Raw genomic sequence first — 19,564 nt, forward strand, 5'->3', positions numbered from 1 at the left:
TTTAATCGGAAAATAATAAAAAAACGCACTTATACGGGCCAGGGTGGCCGCGGAATTAGCAAAAGATTGTCAAAAATGTTCGAACTTCGCGCCGTCGTCATTTGCGAACGCGTTGGCCGGCGGACACCATCTTGAGCTTGTTTGAAAGCTGCTTTCTTTGTGCGTATTTTGCGCCGGTTCAAAATGGCGTAGGTGAGGAGGAACCGACGCTATCGCGTCATTTCTGAAGGACGCGCCCGTGCCGCTGATTGGCCAAAGCACGCACGCTCCCCGCGCGCCTCGCTCCTATTGGTCTGGCGCTGTTTGAGTGCCGCTTCCCGCGTGCCCGACAGGCTGGTCGCTCTCGTGCACGCTGCGAGTTTCTCTGGATTTATCGCCCCGCTGTGAAAGTTTGTTCAGCCGCTCGCTTCTCGACAACGATCGAAGGTGTCTTTTTCGCCGCCCGAATGGCTGGAGGAGATCGTCGGCTGAAGACTACAACGCGTCAAGCGTTCGGCAAGGCGCGAAGGCGGCCGTGGAATGCGCGACAGAAGATGGATAAGCCTGTCATGCACCCGGAGTTGCCGGCTGCTCTGCTTGAAGATTCTGCCGGATCGAGTTCCGAGCTGCAACCCGGTACGTCTAACAGCAACACATCTAGCACCCATGCCTCGCGTGTTGACGCAGACCGTGTAGACACCGTTTTCTTCACGACCGAAGAAAGAAGCAAGCGCGCAGCGATCACCGACAAGGCGAAAACGCAACTGGCGTCGCAGTCTGCAACGGAGCGCAAGTTTGAGTCACTCGGTGTTGACACGAAAGAGGACGTCGACGACAGCGGAACGGAATTTGCGATTGTTGATTTATCCGTGGTACAAGACTTTTTTGGACTTATGCCGTGTCCCGTGTGCGGCAAGAAAACGCTGACGCTTTCAAAGGATTCCGCCAAGGTGGAATCCTTTGAATCCGGGCTCGTCGTTGACCACGTCGTGCTGTCAAACTTTTGCTTGGGCTGCTCACGTGGTCCAAAACCCAATGAGCAAGGGTATGTGGCTTGGCACACAAAACATCTTCCAGAGTGCCAGAAAAACATTGATTGTAATGCTGGGCAAATGGAGGTGCAAGCTGCACTGCTCATGTTTCAAAGATCCCTTGACAAGTACAAGCTGCGTTACACGACAATGCTCTCTGATGGTGACAGCAGGACATTTCACGCCTTGACTGAGCAAGCTGTTTACGGCTTCATCAATGTAGACAAGAAAGACTGCATCAATCACGTGCACAAGCGCATGGGAGCAGCCTTGCGTGGGCTGGTTAACAAAAAGAAGGCTCAAGGTGAGACACTTGGAGGAAAGGGACGGCTCACCCAGGACCGGATCAAGAAGATCACAAATTACTATGGCTGGGCCCTGAGGAGTCACAAGAATGACGTGCCAGGCATGAAGAGGGCAGTTGAAGCTACATTGCACCATGTGTCGTCAACTGATGATGCCCCCAAACATGACCTTTGTCCCGAAGGGTTAGATTCCTGGTGCAGCTACAACCGAGCTGTGGCAAAGGGCGAGCAACCTCCAGCACACAAAAACAGCCTGCCCGACTTCGTGTGCGAAGCTCTGGAGCCAATTTTCAAGCGGCTGGGTGAGGAAGCCCTCTTGGAGCAGTGCAGCGACGGCGTGACTCAGAATGCCAGTAAAAGCCTGCATTCCGTGATCTGGGATCAAGCCCCGAAGACTAAGCATGCCTCACTGCACTGTGTCCAGAGGGCAGCAGCTGAAGCCATCAGCCGATTCAACCAGGGTGTGGCAAGAAGCAACACTGCAATAGCCGAGAAGCTGGGCTACAGTGCCGGTAGCTGTATGGTGCGCCGAAGCCTTGAAAAGGATCGTCGGAGGCTTCACATGTCAAACAAGGACCACACGAATAGAAATGCGTTGACAAACAAGCTTGCAAAGAGGCACAAGCCAGCAACAGACTCTGCCTACAGTCCTGGGCTTTTATAGGTCTTGGTGTGATCTGTGCTGAATGCAAAATTCTGTGAGTGTGCAAGAGATATATACATTTTTTTTAATTTGAATTCTGGGATTTTACGTTCCAAAACCATGTTATGATTCTGGATTAATTTTCACCACTTGAGAAGCGCTGCAACACAAGCACGTCAATTTTTTTGGATTTCGGCTCCATTGAAATGTGGTGACCTCCACTGGGATGTGATCCAGATTTTTTGTTGTAGCCATAAACTTTGTGGAAAGGACATATTTTGTTGTGGCCATGAAGTCTGTGCAACTTTATTTGCATAGGGATGCCATTTGTGTGCCTTCTGTTCAACAAGGAACTAAAATAGGAATGTGAAGCTCGTGGTGCTAGCTTTCTGGCATTGCTTTCAATGACTATGCATGATGTTGCAACCAATATCTCAGTGTTATTTTTGCACAATGGCCATATATATGTCATGAACTTGTTGCTGAAAGACAGGGCTACATGGTGATGTAATTTATATTGCCATATTGTTAGACCACTCAAAGTTACAGTGAACTGAAAGTTCAAACTCGTTTTTCTCAGCTTCATTTTTTTGGACACCGCACACTGCCTTACGGGGGATCTTCATATGTTCTTTCTAAGTACCAGCAAAATGTTTGGTATCAATATATTTGTGTCGAATGGATCTAGCCGGTGATGCTATTCATTTATTTCTAAAGTTGTCGGCTAAATTTTAATTGCCACTAAATACAAATTAAAATTAGCAAATATATTGCAATTATGTTTACATCTGGTCTTTTTGCATTATAAGTGCACTGAGAACAATAAACATAGCATCACCGGCTAGAGCTACTCTCTGGTGTTCTGGCCGTATACTTCGTTTTTGCTTTTGACGAAGTTAAGTTGTTGAAAAGTCCCGTAAGAAATTGACTGAATTTCTGAATTAAAAACATTGCATAATTTGTTCTAATGAAGATATACAAAATCTAATTAGATATTTGCAATCAGCAGAAAAAACTGAACAATACTGTTAAATATCATCCAGTTCACACTAAAATTAACAAAATTGGTTTTAAGACCCACATCTCCCCTTAAAACGACGTTCGGTCAATGGGCGAGCCCGCTCAGATGACGCCATTTTCGGCCAATGGTAGGCGCCCGTGCGATGGTGTCATATCCGGCGAAGAGAGTCGCCGCTTGGTCCCCCTGTGGTCTTGCCTTGCTGACTTACAACTCGCCGTCACAATAGCCAGGTGGGGGCGACGGCGGACCAAGGCGGGCAGAATTTCACGGTGTCTTACTTCTCCCTGCGGTCTTGCCTCGCTGGCTTGCAACGCGTCGGCACAATGGGCGTATGGGGGCTACGCTGCCAGGCCTTCCCGGTACATTACAGCCGTCTTGCTTCGGGACCCACTTTACTTGCAACAGTGCCGGGCTATCCCCTCGCTTTCTGGAAGAGTCAAGCATTGGATAGCTCCACCGGCGGCGTACGAAGTGGGGGCCTTCAACTTGTTTGCACGTGCGCGCCTCTGGAATGTGGCATCCGTGCTTCTGCGCTTCTCAGTTAGCTGTGGTGCGATTCGATGTGGTCTGGTGAAGTCGAAGGGGGCTCAGAAAAAGGTCCCGTATCTAACAGCCCGTCTGCGCATCAAGAAACAGCAGAGGACTGACAGCCGGCATTACAATCTTCGACGAAGCTATGTGGAATACCAGCCCGGCGACTGTGTCTGGGTTTGGACACCGATACACTGACAAGGACTTAGTGAGAAACTATGGTGATGCTATTTCGGACCCTACAAGATCATCTGACATATTGGCGCACTGGACTATGAGGTCATGCCAGATGGCATTTTGCAATCACAACGGCACCATGTACGATGTGAAGTGGTCCACGTGGTGCATTTTAAGTCCTTTTACGCTGGCTGACAAACTTGGTTATTTTGTTATATCTTTACTATGTTGTGTTTTTGTTTTCCACTTTTGTGTTTATTTGCAGCATCGGGACGATTCTTTTTGAGAGGGGTGTATTGACATGTGTGCTTGTTTATCTTTTATCGGGTGACCGCGTTTCACTGTCTGACAAATGTTATTGCTTAGCGCAGGACGCACCAGCATGTATAGGGAAGTTTCTGGAATATTACTGATGGTTCTATACACTGTCTGTTGTCACCGAACCTTGTGTAATCTGATTTGCATGTATGCGCGATGCGAATTGTGTAGTACTTTCTGGAAGACACGCAGGCACCAGCAATTTCTCTCGAACCTTCGATGGCTCATGTATAAAAGCTGACGCGTTTGATCTGATGAGCAGATTTCGCCGATTGCCAACTATGTTCGCCACTACCGCTGTGCTTTGAGTGTAACTTGCTTTTGTGGGCACAAGTTCGCCCAATAAAAAGTTAGTTTTGTAATTCAGAGATTTGCCGCTGTATTATTAACCGTCACTACTAAGTGACAATACGAAGTGGAGAGTGACATAACTACACTTTCGTACGTAAAAGAAGAAGCCGCCTGGCAACTGATTTGTGTTGTGACAGTGCTATGGGAAGGCCACCTATTTCGAGGACTCCTGAAGAGCAGCGTGCATACGAAGTGTCGAATTTCACTTCTCTCTGTTCTAATCTTTGTAGGTGCACGAAGTAGCAGCGCAAGCCAAGTTGCAGGCCATCAAAGCATCTTAGGCTAATAATTAGGTAAAGGGAAATGTGAATGTCACCATGTGAATAACTTCAGCCTAAGTAGCAATGGGTAATCATTCTAGCTGTTGTTTACAGCTCTGCTGTCCAACCACATTCAAAGCGTGGATTGGAGACCATTTTTTCTACACCCTCCCTACTGACGGTGCCGACATGATGCAGGCACAAATAAGCAGTGTAGCAGACGACGCAGCAGGCAGTCGTAAACGCTGTTGACACCCTGCTTACATGTGTACACTGTGTCTACGCAATGCAGGGTGTGTTTACACTTCAGAAGCCAACCATGCCTGCAGTTTGGGACCTCTCAAACTGATGCAAATGATGCACTTGAGGCGGACAAAACATAACACCTGCACCGTGTCTTCACCTCAGAATTCGTTTCAAGTGTCGTGTTGTGCCTGCACCGCCAAAGTTGAGCTGCACCACAATTCCTGAACTTCTCGTGCCCCTCCTTGAACTGGTTCAGTGGCGCAGGCTAATCGGACAGACCTTATACGTGTCATGGCTGGGCCAAGCACGACAGGCCAATGCCGTTTACCTATCGTCAGGGAAGGAGTGATGTCTTGTTTCTACTTCTTCTTCAGATTGCAATGAACATGGCTGAGGAAATAAAATGCATCTTCCTTGCTTTTCCAATGTGTAAAATTTTGTAAGACATTTCAAACAATGTTTTACATTTCTGGAGTAATCAAAATGAGCATCATTTTAGTTCTGCTTACAAACATCTATAATTTGAGGTCAATAAACCAAACAAACAATTTTCAAAATGTTTCTTCAGTTGTCAATGCAAACCTTGCTCAGCGTTCAGTGAGAGAGAGAAAAAAGAAACGCACGAGAATACACCTTCAAAGAGCGAGGCACGTCAAATCATGCCCAGCCGATTTGTTTTAGATAGTGCATGAGCAAACAAACAACTACTGTATAGACTCGTGTAAGGGCTGCACCCTTGTAAAGGCCCCCTCTACTTGGCGGCCCAAAATTTGTTTTAGAAAATTCAAACCGAGAAGCAGTCGCGTTCAGTGCTCCGATGCTGGGCGTGCACAACGAATATGACAAAGCCACAAACAAGAATAATACCACTGGGTGAAAAAAGGAGAGAAAAAGAAAAAAACAGAATAAGCCCACTTACAGTTTCTCAGGGCAGTTTTCTGGCTTCTCCATGATGCCACCGCTGATGACATACTTTAGAACCTGCTCATTAGACAAACCTTGGTAAGGCTGGGAGGCCAATGTCGCCATTTCCCACAGCACAACTCCGTATGACCTGCAGGCACCACAGAATTCCAATGATGTCAAAGATGGTCATTGGCAATAACATATTCAAAACCTCTCAAGTACCAAGTGTTTGGATTATTAAAAAGGAAATAGCCATTGCCACTATAGAACAGGCAAGCGTAAATGATGGCTAGAAAAAGTTTGTATAGGAAATGACAAGTTTACTGCATAAAGTCATAAGTTCAAAATTCTAAGATTCAGGAAAAAGATAAAAAGTAAGGCTGAAGAGGCACGCTTGCACCAATATACCCCTCTCTTCGATCGTTCCACTTGCAAAACCCACAATACGACTGGCACCTTGGCATTATACTAGAAAAATTTTCAGCCTAAGTACAGCAGTAAAGCAGCAAGTACTAATGGCATATCGTAATGCCAGCAGGAGAGGAGCATATACACCATGAGTGCGATGACATCACTCTGTTGTTAAGGCTTTTAGCAAGTTGCAAACCAAATCATATCAGAAAGGCTAATAACAGAATCAGCAAGGCAAGAATAAAACCCAGCTTTCAGGTACTATATTCATGGAGTGAAAATGGGACAGGGAAATTTTAAAGTAGAACATTCACCAAGTGGAATTACTCAAGACTGTGATGTCACGTCACTACACATATGGATAAACGAGAAGAAAGGGGGTTAACCGAGGGGCCCGATTTTTATTAATCATATCATGAGAAGCCAACAAACACTGACACCAAGGACAACATAGGGGAAATTACTTGTGCTTAATAAATGAAATAAAGAAACAATAAATTAATGGAAATTAAAGCGGATGAAAAAACAACTTGCCGCAGGTGGGAACCGAACCCACAACCTTCGCATTTCGCGTGCGATGCTTTACCAATTGAGCTACCGCGGCGCTGTTTCCCCATCCACTTTCTTGGGTATTTATGTGTACTAGTAGAAGCCTGGGAGTTTAGCCAGTGCCACCACTCACAGACCTTGGCGGCGGACGTGGAACGTCCTTTTTGCCACAGACGTCACGAGAATGTCATCTTTTTTGGGTGAAGGCAACTGGTCAATAAACCCACATATGCTCCCTGAAGGCATCAATGTTGCCGGATTTATTAAGCACAAGTAATTTACCTTATGTTGTCCTTGGCATCAGTGTTTGTTGGCTTCTCATGATACACATATGGATGCCAGATGTGTCATGAACCGATAGCTAAGCATAAGAACCAAAAGTGCATCAATGTAGCACGAACTAGAGATGGCGGAAATGAAAGTACTCGTATTAGCTAGGCCTAAATTGATGCATTTCATTTCGTGAGAATACCAGTACAAGCCACTAACCAGACATCCGAGTGGCTGGTGAAGATTCCATCCTTGAGCGATTCAGGAGCCATCCAGCGCACAGGAAGCAGGCCCTTGCCCCCCTTTCTGTAGTAGTCCGTCTCGTAGATGTCTCGTGTCATGCCAAAGTCTCCAATCTTGACGGTCAGATCCTCCGCCACCATGCAGTTGCGAGCAGCCAAATCCCGGTGCACAAACTTGTTCGCTGTCAGGTACGCCATGCCGTCGGCTATCTCGGCTGCCATCTGGAGGATCTGCTTGAGCGTGGGAGGAGTGCCTCGCGGTCGAGTGGTCTCGTCATTAGGCTGTCAGGTGAAATAATAGTAGGAGGAACGGGATGCAATGAAGTATTGTGAATGCAATATCTTACGTCCACCTTCCTCATCTGTATGTATCATTATCACGCGTAAATCTTTCTATCTATACAGATCATTATCAGCACACGTCCCGTCTTCCTCATTATCAAACCTCAAGCTCGGTAAGAATAAATAAGTTTGTTAGTGTTAGTAAATCCAGTCTGTATTGGCCACTGCTTGCACAGTAGAATCTATGTGATACAACCACACCTGACACCAATTTCGGGATTACACGAACTTTTCAAAAGTCCTGGCACAAGTCCATTGACTTACAACTTGCTAGATTTTCTAAAGTTGTGAACTGCTTTTCACATGACAGCGGATGACACAAACAATTATGCTGCCATGCCAATCAAATTCCTGCTGCCAGGGCGAACTACATCTCTTTACCTTGACACAAAAAGCTTTTGCTTTATGCAGTAACATGCAACTTGTAAGCTGTTTTCAAACACCTGGCAACTTTACCTCGAGCTGGAAATGACATGCAGCCTGATTTTGCAGAGGCAGCAAGATAGGCGGCATTCGCTTCTATGGGTAGCCTTAAATCTGTATTCCACGCCTTCCTTCGTCTTCGGCGCCCAATGACAACTCAAAACTTTTCTACCTTTGCACCGATCAGATTGCCGATATGAAGTACCTTCGCCACCGCAAAGAAGTAAACAGAATCCATTATCTTGTGCAAATTATGTCCTTCTCAACATCATGCAGCAACTAGGGTCCAGCAACGAAAGACACTTGAGATAACCAAGCCTCAGAACCCATGAAGTGCACGAAACAAGCGCACCAGTGATTCAAGTTCGTGCCAGCCAATACGAGTGCTCCTTGCACACCACGCGACTCCATTAATGAATTGCGACACTAGTTGTCCCTTTTCATGTTCGCTGCTACTTTTATTGCTGTGTTGAGAAATACGGTGTTGCAGCTATCTGAATATCCAATCTCTTGTGTTTATGGAGGTACCAAGATGGTAGCGCTGCATCAATGGAAAGCCACGCTCACACGATCAGCAGTGGAATACCACCTATATAAGCCCAATTTTCATGCCCATTGAAGACAATGCACTAAAATCATGCAATTTTCACATTCAGCTGTGTATTTCTTCCAAGTAGTTCACCATGACATAAGGGAAGGCCTTAGGGTTGAGGAAAAAAGAATTAATAAAAAAATTTGAAATTTTCAAGTCAGCCATTTCATTGCCACGTTCCCCCTTAATTTCTCAGATATTTACGTTTTAGGGTGATATCAATCCTTGAGCCCCTCCTAAGAGATCTGTATCATTCGCATTAAACTGCATAGCATTCCAGCAATAATGCGGCACTGAAAGGGAAGCTATGAGGCACATTCTGTGCACTTGAGGCTGTGTTCAAGGCTGCACATGAGCAACTCATCAAAACCGCTCCAAAAGTGAGACTTAGTGCAAGGCCTCGTGCGTTCCCGTTACCATACCCCCAGCTGGCTTATGTCAACAATAGCTTCCAATTTGGTGCGACATTGTTGTATAACCAAGTAAAGAGCTGAGAGAATTTCAAGACAAGACAGACTGCGAGATTACACTTTTGAAAGAGCCAACAAGTCACTTTTCCAATTTTATGGTATGCCAAAAAAAGGAGGTAAAAGTGAAGACCAGGTGGGAACGCCATCTTCAGCTTCCTGTGTGCATTTCCTGTGATGTCGCATAACCACCAACGCTAGTTTATTGCTCACCGTTAAATAACTGCTTTGCACTGAAGAAAAAACTTAACAAGCGAACCTTGCGGCCTTTTCCTGCATAAGGACACAAATCCACATTAAAGCACTAGATTATGTCCTATGACAAAAATGTAGTACAGCTGAACCTCATTATAACAAAGTTGCATTTGACACGAAAGCAGCTTCTTTACAAAGTACAGAGCGCATGTATGTATTTTATTGTTGTTCCCATGCTTCGTATTGGCACAGCAAGATATCGATGGGTCATCAAAATCCACTGGAGACCTTTTGATGGCCTGTCAGAGGCACCCTGCTTGTGTTTCTTTTGCATATACACGACCATGAATATTAATTTTTTTTCACGCTAGCATGCATGTGTATGCTTGTAATCACAACCAAGCAATAAGTGTTGTTCGCGGGATCGGTACACTGGTTTGCCAACTACGGTCCATCCAGGCCAAGCCTCCGGCCAAATAGGGCACAACTCTGGCACACTTTTTGGACACGGAGGGGACCACACATGGATCTGTACTCGTGGCCATCAGTCCAGCCCGTACATCTGGTATCACGTTCGATCACCGACAAGGTCTGCGAGTGCAAACATATTGGCGGCTAGCTTGCCACAATGGCTTATCACCAATGACTCCACTGGCCACACTGCTTGGGCCACTTCATCGGGAGTCGGCAACCAAAGTTGCAGTTTGATGCTAGTTGACAAGGCGGGGAATGTGTTCATGGCTGCCATGTTTGCGGCATCGCACGCGTGGTTCATGCCTGATACACTGTGTGGCATTCTTAATTATCATTCTTAATCTGCCATCATAAATTGGTGCTTGGGGTAGGGGGCGGTGCCACAGGAATGGTGCAGGTCTGAAAAATCAGTCAGCGGCTGTATTTGACATTTTTGCTACCAGATTAGATACAATTGCTGACAGATAAGTCAGACTTGACGGGGACGCCCAAAAACATCCAAAAAATTGGGAGTCCGAAATACCTGATTCGGCCAAAAACAAATGACTTTATTCCACAAGTGGCCAAAGAAGATGTGCCGTAATTCCTATTGTCACTATCGGAGATACCTTCAGTGTCACGTGACTATAGTAGGACACAACCTAAAGAAACAGCAGTTGGCAATCAAGGCACACAGACTGCGCGGCACTGGGTTACTCAGCTAGCCAATCACAGATGTAAACAAAGTCATCATCCTGTGACGTTTTCAAAATGGCGTCGTACAGATACATCCGGAGCGTCTGCCATTTTTGAAGAGTCTTTTCATCGACGGAAGCGATGAGGTGCGCACCACACATAGACAAAGTGTATGGAGCCTGAGCACTTCACTCTTCAAAAGACCACAGTACAATTCACTTCCCTGTTGAGCCTGTTTTACTCACGAAACTTCAATGCCAAATGAAGCGAAACTTGAAAGTAAATAGTTGCAACGAAGCAAGCATTTTATTTCGGTTCAATAAAGAAATAGGCTTTCACCGTTCCACTATAATGGATGTGTGAAAACGTATACAATTACACGCTTACAATTTTATTTTTGTGGTTGCCTCCTTATTTAGGTAACGGGGAACGTTTTAAGTACAAACTATTTGCAGCCTCGCGGAGGAACAGTGGCTAGCGGTTATGAGGGTGAGGGCGGGGCTTCACTGCAGACTTAAGTTGTACCTGACCATAGAGCGCAAGACTAGCGCAAGACTCATTGGCATCTGCAAGCGACGGCCTTCTTGGCACCCGTGCCAAGCATGCCATCTTTCATATGACTAGTGCAAGACTTGTTGGTGTCTACAAGCGACATCATTCTTGGCACAATGCCGAACATGCTATCTTATCACTATGCGGAAATGCTGCCACCCGTCGACACGTCTGGTGCTAGTCATGTGAAATACCCATGAAAATGAAAGTCTCTTTGGAAAGTGATCGTTCATAAATACGGCACAGGTTTTTCAATGCGTGTTGCCGAGCGCACATGCGCTTGCCCTTGGCGTAGACATTCCATGCTCATGATTTTCTAGCAATGCCTATTATGCTATTCCTTCTCATGGCACATTTCATGCTTTGTCAGTGGTAAGAGTGACACCTCACACATGTTAACAGGATCAACTAGCCACGAACAGTGGACAATGCCTTATTCTATGCTATTCTTATCATCCACCACACACGGCCGCCTGATCCCGTTGATAATGTGGGGAGACCGTCGCTCTGACCACTTCCAAGCGCAAAAAGCCTGAAAAAGCATAGAATCGGAAAAGGCATCGCTACAAAATACCGGCCCAGATAGACGAAAATGCAGCAAATGCATACACCAAATTTGCATACACCGAATGCATACTAGATCTACTCCGCTTTGCTAGTTTCAGTTCCTCAGAGCGCTGGTGAAAGGGCTGATGAATATGCTGGTGACATCCCAAACATGTGAATTTTTTAGTTTTCAGAGGCTTTTAACTCGTTATTGCTTCTCAGCAGGTATGGGTTTCCCCGTTTTTATTTAATTTGATTTCACTACTTTGAGGACCAGAGGAAATCCGAGGAGGGGGAAGGACTTGGCGGCAGGTTGGTGCACATCTCCTTTTCTAGCGCAGCCGTGGCTACGCATGGCTGTCAGCTTGGCTTTCTTCCAGTACATTTAGTACTGGTGGTTGCGTATTGTCGAGTTCCGGAGATGTGTTGAAGGCGAGGCAGGCAAAGCATTCACTCCCCACTGCCGGTGCTTTTCGTGATAGCGTCGTTCCTCTGCAGGTGACACTATCAGTCACGGGGACGTAGTGGATGCGAATGCATAACTGGCTTCCCTTCATACCACTGATGTGAGCATATCATCTACACGGCCTTAAACCACATTTTTCATCGCCAACTCTCAAATTCAACAAAATAAATTTTTTTCTCATTCAAATTAGCTTTTTCCGATTGCCTGATGACTGGGAAAATTTTGCGGCCCCTTCCGTGTAATAAAAATTTATCGGCAACTGTAATGATTTGCACAAAAGGTTGAATTACAATACAACAAAGTAAAATGCTGATTTTACCGATTTCATTACATCGAGGTTTACCTGTACTCCATTCAAATAAAGCTAAGCCAACCAAATTTTTTATTTATTACATTATATCAGTTTTTTACAGTAAAAGCTCGTTAATTTGAATTCTGCGGGGATGCTACGAAAATTCTTATCATAAAAAATTCAAATGAAAGTCAGAGAAAATTATCTCCCGGTTAAGGCGCACATATAGTCCGACGTAGCATGAGCTTGCGCACGCACTTGCTACGTCACGATGGTGAGAACGATGTTTATGTTCGAAGCACTAATGCAGCCAACGTAACCAGACGCAGCCAACACGCTCCGACGTGCCCGACGTCAAGATGGCTGTCGCTTCATCCGTGCGTCTGTTGCGCCGACTGCGCCACCCCACAATGCACGGTGCGGAGAAAAGAGGTGCCCACGCCACTTAGCTGACGGTCGCAGACAGCCGTTCAGTCTTCAAAGCGGTGTGCAGCTTGGAGATCGTTCTGCGCACACTCCGAGGAGAGCAGCCGACGGCATGCGCGTCGAAGTCTAGAGGGGACGGCATTTTGGCCGGCACAGCGCAAGCAGCATAGCATGACAGGACGCAAGCGATGCGCGCCGAAAACGTTGGGCTATAAACACGCCTTTGTGCCACAGGAACAAGAGCTACGCTCTAAAATGCACTCGCGAAATGCACCACAACCTGCTGTGATGTTGGTCTCTGTCGTACTTTCATAGCTGCATCGGCTGCATGCTGCCGAGTTCCCCTATATGTACAGGCAGTGGCCACACACATATCCCAGCAATGCTGGGGTATGCGTAATGGCCACGAATCTCAAAGGCTATGCTTTTTGGTACTGCAAGCGCCGATAAATGTCACAGCCACCATGTTTCAGACATTACCTGGTGCCGCTACTCGGCGGAACACCTCGTAAAGAAAGAGCATAGCCTACAAGATGTAACAGAAATATGTAAAAATGTAAAAAAGAATGGCAGTGCCACGTCTGCATTTTTATCTTTAAGTTCTTGAGAGAGAGAGAGAGAGAGAGAAGCAACCTGCAACAGAGGCCTTGGCTATAGCTGGCCAGGTGCGAACGTGTCTTTCTCCAGTCAGGCCTAAACAAGGGACTGCAGATTGTAAAAAGCAAAATGGATGGAAAACGTTGACGACGCGGCGACACCAGCGTTGTCAACGTGCTCCCGTGCAGCACTAGCACTCTGCCCATCCATGATGGTGCAGAGTTCGAATTATCGGTGGCGGTGCGGATTTCAGTGTGACTTAGCGGGATGCGTTACATATTGCTTTCAACACATTGTTGAATGGACCATGGCGGCTACTTCGAATTATCCAAAATTTCAAATTAATGAGTTGTGAATTAACGAGCTTTCACTGCATATCAAGGTTAGACTGTACTTTGCACATCCTAAAGACATCCTCTGATAGATGTCTGCATCATGCTTTTGGAGAGTATGTGTGACCTGAACACATTTGACATGAAGCACATCTAGCACACGATGAGCTCACAACGTGTGCAACCCAACATAAAGCACCTGAACGTTGGCATGGTTCAGCTGCTATGACTAGCAGCGGCAAAGCATGGTTCTTCACAAGCCAGCAACCATCGTAAGAGACAGTACTCACATCATTGTCTGGCCTGTGTGAGCGTAGGTAGCTCTTCAGGTCACCGTGGGACATGAGTTCCATTATGACAAACACAGGCTGGTCTTTAGACACCACGCCTAGTAGTCTGACGACGTGCTGGCAACAGAAGGCCCTGAAAACAGGCACAGGCAAGTATTACTATGCACACTTAAGCAATGTTTGCATTACAGAGGCAATAAAAGCAGAAAAATGCAGGCGAATAAAGTGCTGTTTGCTGTGCTGATGAATCAAATGCCTTACTTAAACACCACATGTGGAGTCAATAAAGGTTTTAATGTGATAGCATTAAGGAGCTCGTATTGCAGAAAATCCGGTGTCAGCGTCAGACATCGGTTCGGCAAAAAGATTTTCGAACCACCCATACCCAGGCCCCCCCGCGGCGTAAGGAACTTACTGAACTAATTGTATTTCTCAAGCTAAAATACATAGGAAAATCATATGATTTGCACACAACCTACAGACATGATAGCTCTCAGATTGTAATGTGAATATATGAGAAAACATAATTCTGTTACATGAAAACTCAAACAAACCGCTTTTCCAGCGTTTCTACAACTCATAGACCACCGACGGCATCTGCCATTTGCGCGCGTCGGCGCGTTAATATCTCAAAATCCATGCAGCGGCGCGCCCACTTCCTTGAAACACTTCCTTGAAACACTTCCACACGGCGCTCACCTCCACCGCATCACGGTCCACACAAGAGGCCACGTTTCTACCAGAAAGCCCACCTTCGTGCATAGCGTTCACCACGAGCGTTTCCCAGTAAACATTACTGTTACATACACTGCAGTTGCCAGGAAGCGTGAGAAGAAGGCGGGGAACTTGAATGCTATCACGTTCTGCTCTTAACCCTTTCGCTGTCGGACCTTTCTGGCCGTGACGCACCCCCAGTGTCGGCTTGGTTTCAGGGAACGAGCATAACAGGGAATGAACATAGCAATTTATTTTTGATTATGATTGGTATACAAATAACATAGTCAATGCAATATGCACATTTCAATGTTCTGCAGCTGTTATTAGTAAACATCATCATCATCATCAGCCTGACTATAACATTCGTTCAACATCCGAATCTGACGATGCGGAACTCATCTCTTCGTCGCGTTAGACGCTGTCCAAGTCCAAATCCGAGCTCGGCTCATATTCTGAATCGTAAGAGCCACCGCTCCAATGAACAGACGAAGGTCTCGCGCCGCTCAGCTATCCGAAAGTAACCGCGCGCAGGGAGGATGCGCTTTCAGTCGCCCGCGCAACGGAGATAAATGGGACGTTGCGTGATCAAGAAGAGGCAGATGGAAAAAGGCTAAAACAAAGTTTGAAGGGCTTTACGTTTACTGCTGCAAGTCGGAAGCGAGGGTGCGGCAAGAGAGCGAAAGCAGCAATCGAGTCACCCTTTTCGGAGAGGCAACGGCGACGCGTGCGCCTGAACTTGACGCGCTGTAGCAGACGCACCAACAGAAGAAAAATAAAAACCTTCAAACCAGCGGAGATGGCAGAACAACCCTTGAACCCATAACCACACGCGCGCGACGCATGATCCAACGAATGCGGAGCCACCGCGCCACTCAGCAAAAAGAGAGGAGGGCGTGGCAGTCGCACCGTACTCTTCAATACATGTATTAACACAGGTCGGGGCGAAAATACGAACTTGTAGGAAGAGTCAACAGATGGCGTGGCCATGTCCGGGAGCGCCAGCTTTGCGCTCAGGCGCGAAATTTTGAACGCGCGATAGAGAACGTACCGGTACGTCAGTGACACTGTGGGGGGGAAGCGCGATGACGTACCGGTACGTCCGTGACAGCGAAAGGGTTAAAGGAACCCTGAAACGATTTTGACGATTTTATACAAAAGTATTGAGTCGCTAGAGTAGGTCCTTCTGATCATTAATTGACGAATCTAAGTGCTCCACGTAAAGAGTGTAATTTATTATAAGGTTTTAAAGATGTACATTGCTGCCGAACGCAGCATACCGCTCGGCTGAATTTTCAGCCATCCCTAACCATTTCACATAAATTGCCCTAATGATGCTAGTGGGGCGAGCTATCTGATTGGCTGCCCAGGGCACGTCATCGATAACTTTTCCAACTTAATAGTGAACAGATGTTCGTAATAGTTGGAATGTTAGTTAACTTGGTTCTATAAAAAGAAAGTAACAGAAAGAGAATGCACTAGAACAATTTCTCACTACACTTAAACACTTCAGGCACAAAGCAAGTGCCGTCGGCTTATGTTACAATGTGCTCCGTGTTGACGAGAGCTTCGCGGTCAGTGTCGGTCTCGGTCTTTTCGCGAGCACCATGATTCGCCTTTGTTGCATTGTGGGCTGCAAACGAAGCGACTGACAATATGTCAAGTTGTGACATCGTGTCCCTCTGCAAGGCAGCAGACGAGCGGAGTGGCTGCAGTGCATTGGACTGTCACTATCCGATCAGCACCAGGATTTGTGCATTTGTGGCCGTCTCTTTATACCGCAGGATTACTACTACTACCGTACTCACGGAACGTCAGCACGGTATTCGGGTAAATGCAAGCCGTACCGTTTCATGGGATAAGCAGAAGCACAAATGCGAATGGTCTGCACTGTGCAGCCACCTGGTGGCACAGAGCTCAACCAAACACAGTAGCAGTAACGACGTTTATTCTTCTTTCCTGCTGGTGTAAATTTTCCGCAGGAGCATAGTCATTAAAACGTTTTTGTATATGTTTAACTCTTTCGGGACCGCGGTCCGGATATCGTGCAAAAATGCACGATCGAATTGCGCGCGCTCTCAAACGCGAAGTTTTCGCGGTGGAACCCGTGTCGCCATCTAGTGGGGTCGTTTCACATCTCTAGTTTTTGTTTTCGTGCAATTCGCCTCTCTCGCGGCAGGCGGCGACGTAGGAGAGATTTTAATCTTGGGCGCGGCGACGGCGGAGATTGAGAAGCATGGCGTCGACATCGCGTCAGGCCGCGCGAAGAAAGAAGCGTCTGTCGCGCGATTCAGCTGTTTCAACTGCGGATTTTTCTGATACAACGAGTAGCGAAGAGGCCGAAGATGAATTCTCGAGCTCTGATTTCAGTTCAGAGAGTGATTCAGCGTCGCAATCACCTGGACCGTCAACTAGTGTCCGAAGGTGAGTATTTAGTTTCGCTTTCTGCCCGCTCGTGAGTATTTACACGGGATCACTATATGTTCTCAATTTTTTTCTGTGTTTGGTAGGGTTTCCACAACCTATGGGAACGACGTCCTGCCCCTGCGGCAGAAGCGTATTCAGTTTTCTCCCAAGCGGGAACCTGGTGTGCATCTGACCGAAGATGTGGGTGTGGCACTCCGAAGCACCACAAAGAGATTCCTCACCGCCCTGGACTTCTTTTTCCTTTTTTTCTCGGCCGATGTTATCCAGACTGTTTGCGAGAACACCAATAAATATGCCTACACGAAGATCTTGGAGAAGCCCACTCATGCCCGTCCCGATGGGTCTTGGGAAGAGGTCACTACAAGTGAAATGAGAAAGTTCATTGGCCTCATAATCTACATGGGCATCTTGAAAGCACCGCGAATCAAGCTTTACTGGAATGTGGGAAGCATCTATAGTGGTCTGCTGCCACCACGAATTATGCCGCGGCGTCGCTTCATAGCACTGCTTGCGATGCTACATGTCGCCGACTTGGACGATGTAACTCAGATGTCAAAAGGAAAGCTTCGCTTCGTGTGGTGGCTTCTGCAGCACATGAATAAAGTGTCGGCAAAGCTATTTCAGCCTCATCGAGACCTCTCTGTGGATGAGCGTATGGTGAAGTCGAAAGGGAGATCAGGGATACGGCAGTACATCAAGGATAAAGTGACCAAGTGGGGCTATAAGCTTTGGGTTCTTGCAGACCCGGTCACCGGGTATACAGTGCAGTTTGCTGTATACACAGGCAAGCGCGAGCAGCCAGGGCCCCACGGGTTGGCTTTCGATGTAGTTTGCCAGCTGTGTGCAGAACACTTTGATCAGGGCTACAAAATTTTTATGGATAATTTTTACACCTCGACACACCTGTTCAGTCACCTCCTCGATCGGAAAACATTGGCTTGCGGCACTACGCGAAAAGACCGCCGCGGATTCCCTGTTGAATTGAAAGACACGCGCTGGGAAAAGAAAGCTCAACGAGGTGAAATTAGATGGTTGCGCGACCAAGAAATTCTCTCTTCAATGGAAAGACCGACGCGTAGTGAACATGATGAGCACGATGCACACAGCCAACGAGACAGTCACTGCAAAAAGAAGACAAAGAAGTGGAAGTACCTGGACCCAAATTTCTATCCCAAAGCCTTTGCTAATTCACGAATACAATTCTGGAATGATTGGAGTAGACAAATCAGATCAAATGATTGGCTACTACAATGTACTGATGCGCAGTGTCCGCTGGTGGAAGGCTCTCTTCTTCCACTGCATCGACATAGCATGCGTGAATAGTTTCATACTATTCCAAGAATATCGCAAATTACATCCAGACGTCCCTGAGCTGGCCAGAAATGCTTCCTTTGACCATTTAGCTTTCAGGGAGGAACTGGTGCAACAGCTTCTTCATCTTGAAGGAGCCAAGCAAACTCGTGCTCCTCCACCACCACCTGCAAAGCCTCCACTTCACAAGCCCCAAAAAGTGAAGAGACGCAAAAATTGTAAACTTTGCTATCGACAAACCAAGAATGAGGTCAAGACTACTGTTTTCTGCAGTGACTGCAACGCACATTTGTGCTTCAATGCTTCGCGGAACTGCTTCCTTGAGTGGCACAGAGAGGGTGCACAGAAGTGAGGGGTGAACAGTGGTGTGAGAAATCACGCACACAAAAAAAATGTACATAAGCCTGCAAAGTTTTTTTGCCTCAAAGTTGTCATAGAGGTATTTTAGCACATTTTGTATATCCTGGAATTTTTTTAGTGCTGCTTTTTACTTTCATATGCAACAATTTCCAACTTTTTTTTGTTTACTTGAAGAAAAAATTTGCATTTTGAGATTTTTTTTCTGTTATGTATACTATTTAGTCATTTCAATTTTTCTACAATAAAAGTCCAATCACTTAGCTTCATTTTGATGCATATGTCAACAAGATAGTGCAAAAATTTCATTGAATAAAAAAATATTTTCTAGCAAGTATCAGAATTGCCTTCTTTTGGGCGGTCCCGAAAGAGTTAAAATGTTTTACACTTGGTTAGAGCAATATTAGCTCTTTGTTTGGCTGGTTAAGCTCTGCGCCACCAAGTGGCTGTACCGTACAGACCGATGAGGCCACTCATGTATGTCTATGTTGAAGTTCCTTCAGCTTGAGTGTAAGCCTCCACCCATCCATCGAAACGTCCAGCTCGCCTGTGGTTACCGCAATACCAGACACATTCGGCACTGCGACAGAATGCTCGCAACACACGCGACTTCCATAGCTCTTGCTTACACCGTGGGGTCGACTGCCAAGTAGCTGGTGGAGAGGTTGAAGAGGCTTCGCACACTTGCTCGTAGACAATCCGATGTGGACGACACGATGTGTCATCATGACATAGAGCCAGTGAAGGTGGAGCTTAGCCCCGACCACTTGGCGAAAGAATTGAGGAGAAAATGCATGGCTATGGAGGAGGATAACTTGTAACTGTCCGTAGCTCTCTTAATATGAG

At 46.5% G+C, this 19,564-nt stretch overlaps 1 protein-coding gene across 3 annotated transcripts in view; it reads right to left on the minus strand.

The window, feature by feature from the left end:
• Positions 1 to 19,564, minus strand: part of LOC126541752 (insulin-like growth factor 1 receptor) — a 239,561-nt gene that overhangs the window by 17,077 nt on the left and 202,920 nt on the right. For all 3 annotated transcript variants that reach the window (XM_050188677.2, XM_055076895.1, XM_050188678.2), the window contains exons 24-26: positions 13,910 to 14,042; positions 7,218 to 7,522; positions 5,782 to 5,916 (exon numbers count right to left, since the gene is read on the minus strand). In XM_050188677.2, coding sequence (XP_050044634.1) covers positions 5,782 to 5,916; positions 7,218 to 7,522; positions 13,910 to 14,042 — 573 coding nt within the window. The remainder of the gene's footprint in view (positions 1 to 5,781; positions 5,917 to 7,217; positions 7,523 to 13,909; positions 14,043 to 19,564) is intronic.

This window comes from Dermacentor andersoni, chromosome 2 (genome assembly GCF_023375885.2).
Source record: "Dermacentor andersoni chromosome 2, qqDerAnde1_hic_scaffold, whole genome shotgun sequence".
Classification (NCBI taxonomy): Eukaryota; Metazoa; Arthropoda; class Arachnida; order Ixodida; family Ixodidae; genus Dermacentor; species Dermacentor andersoni.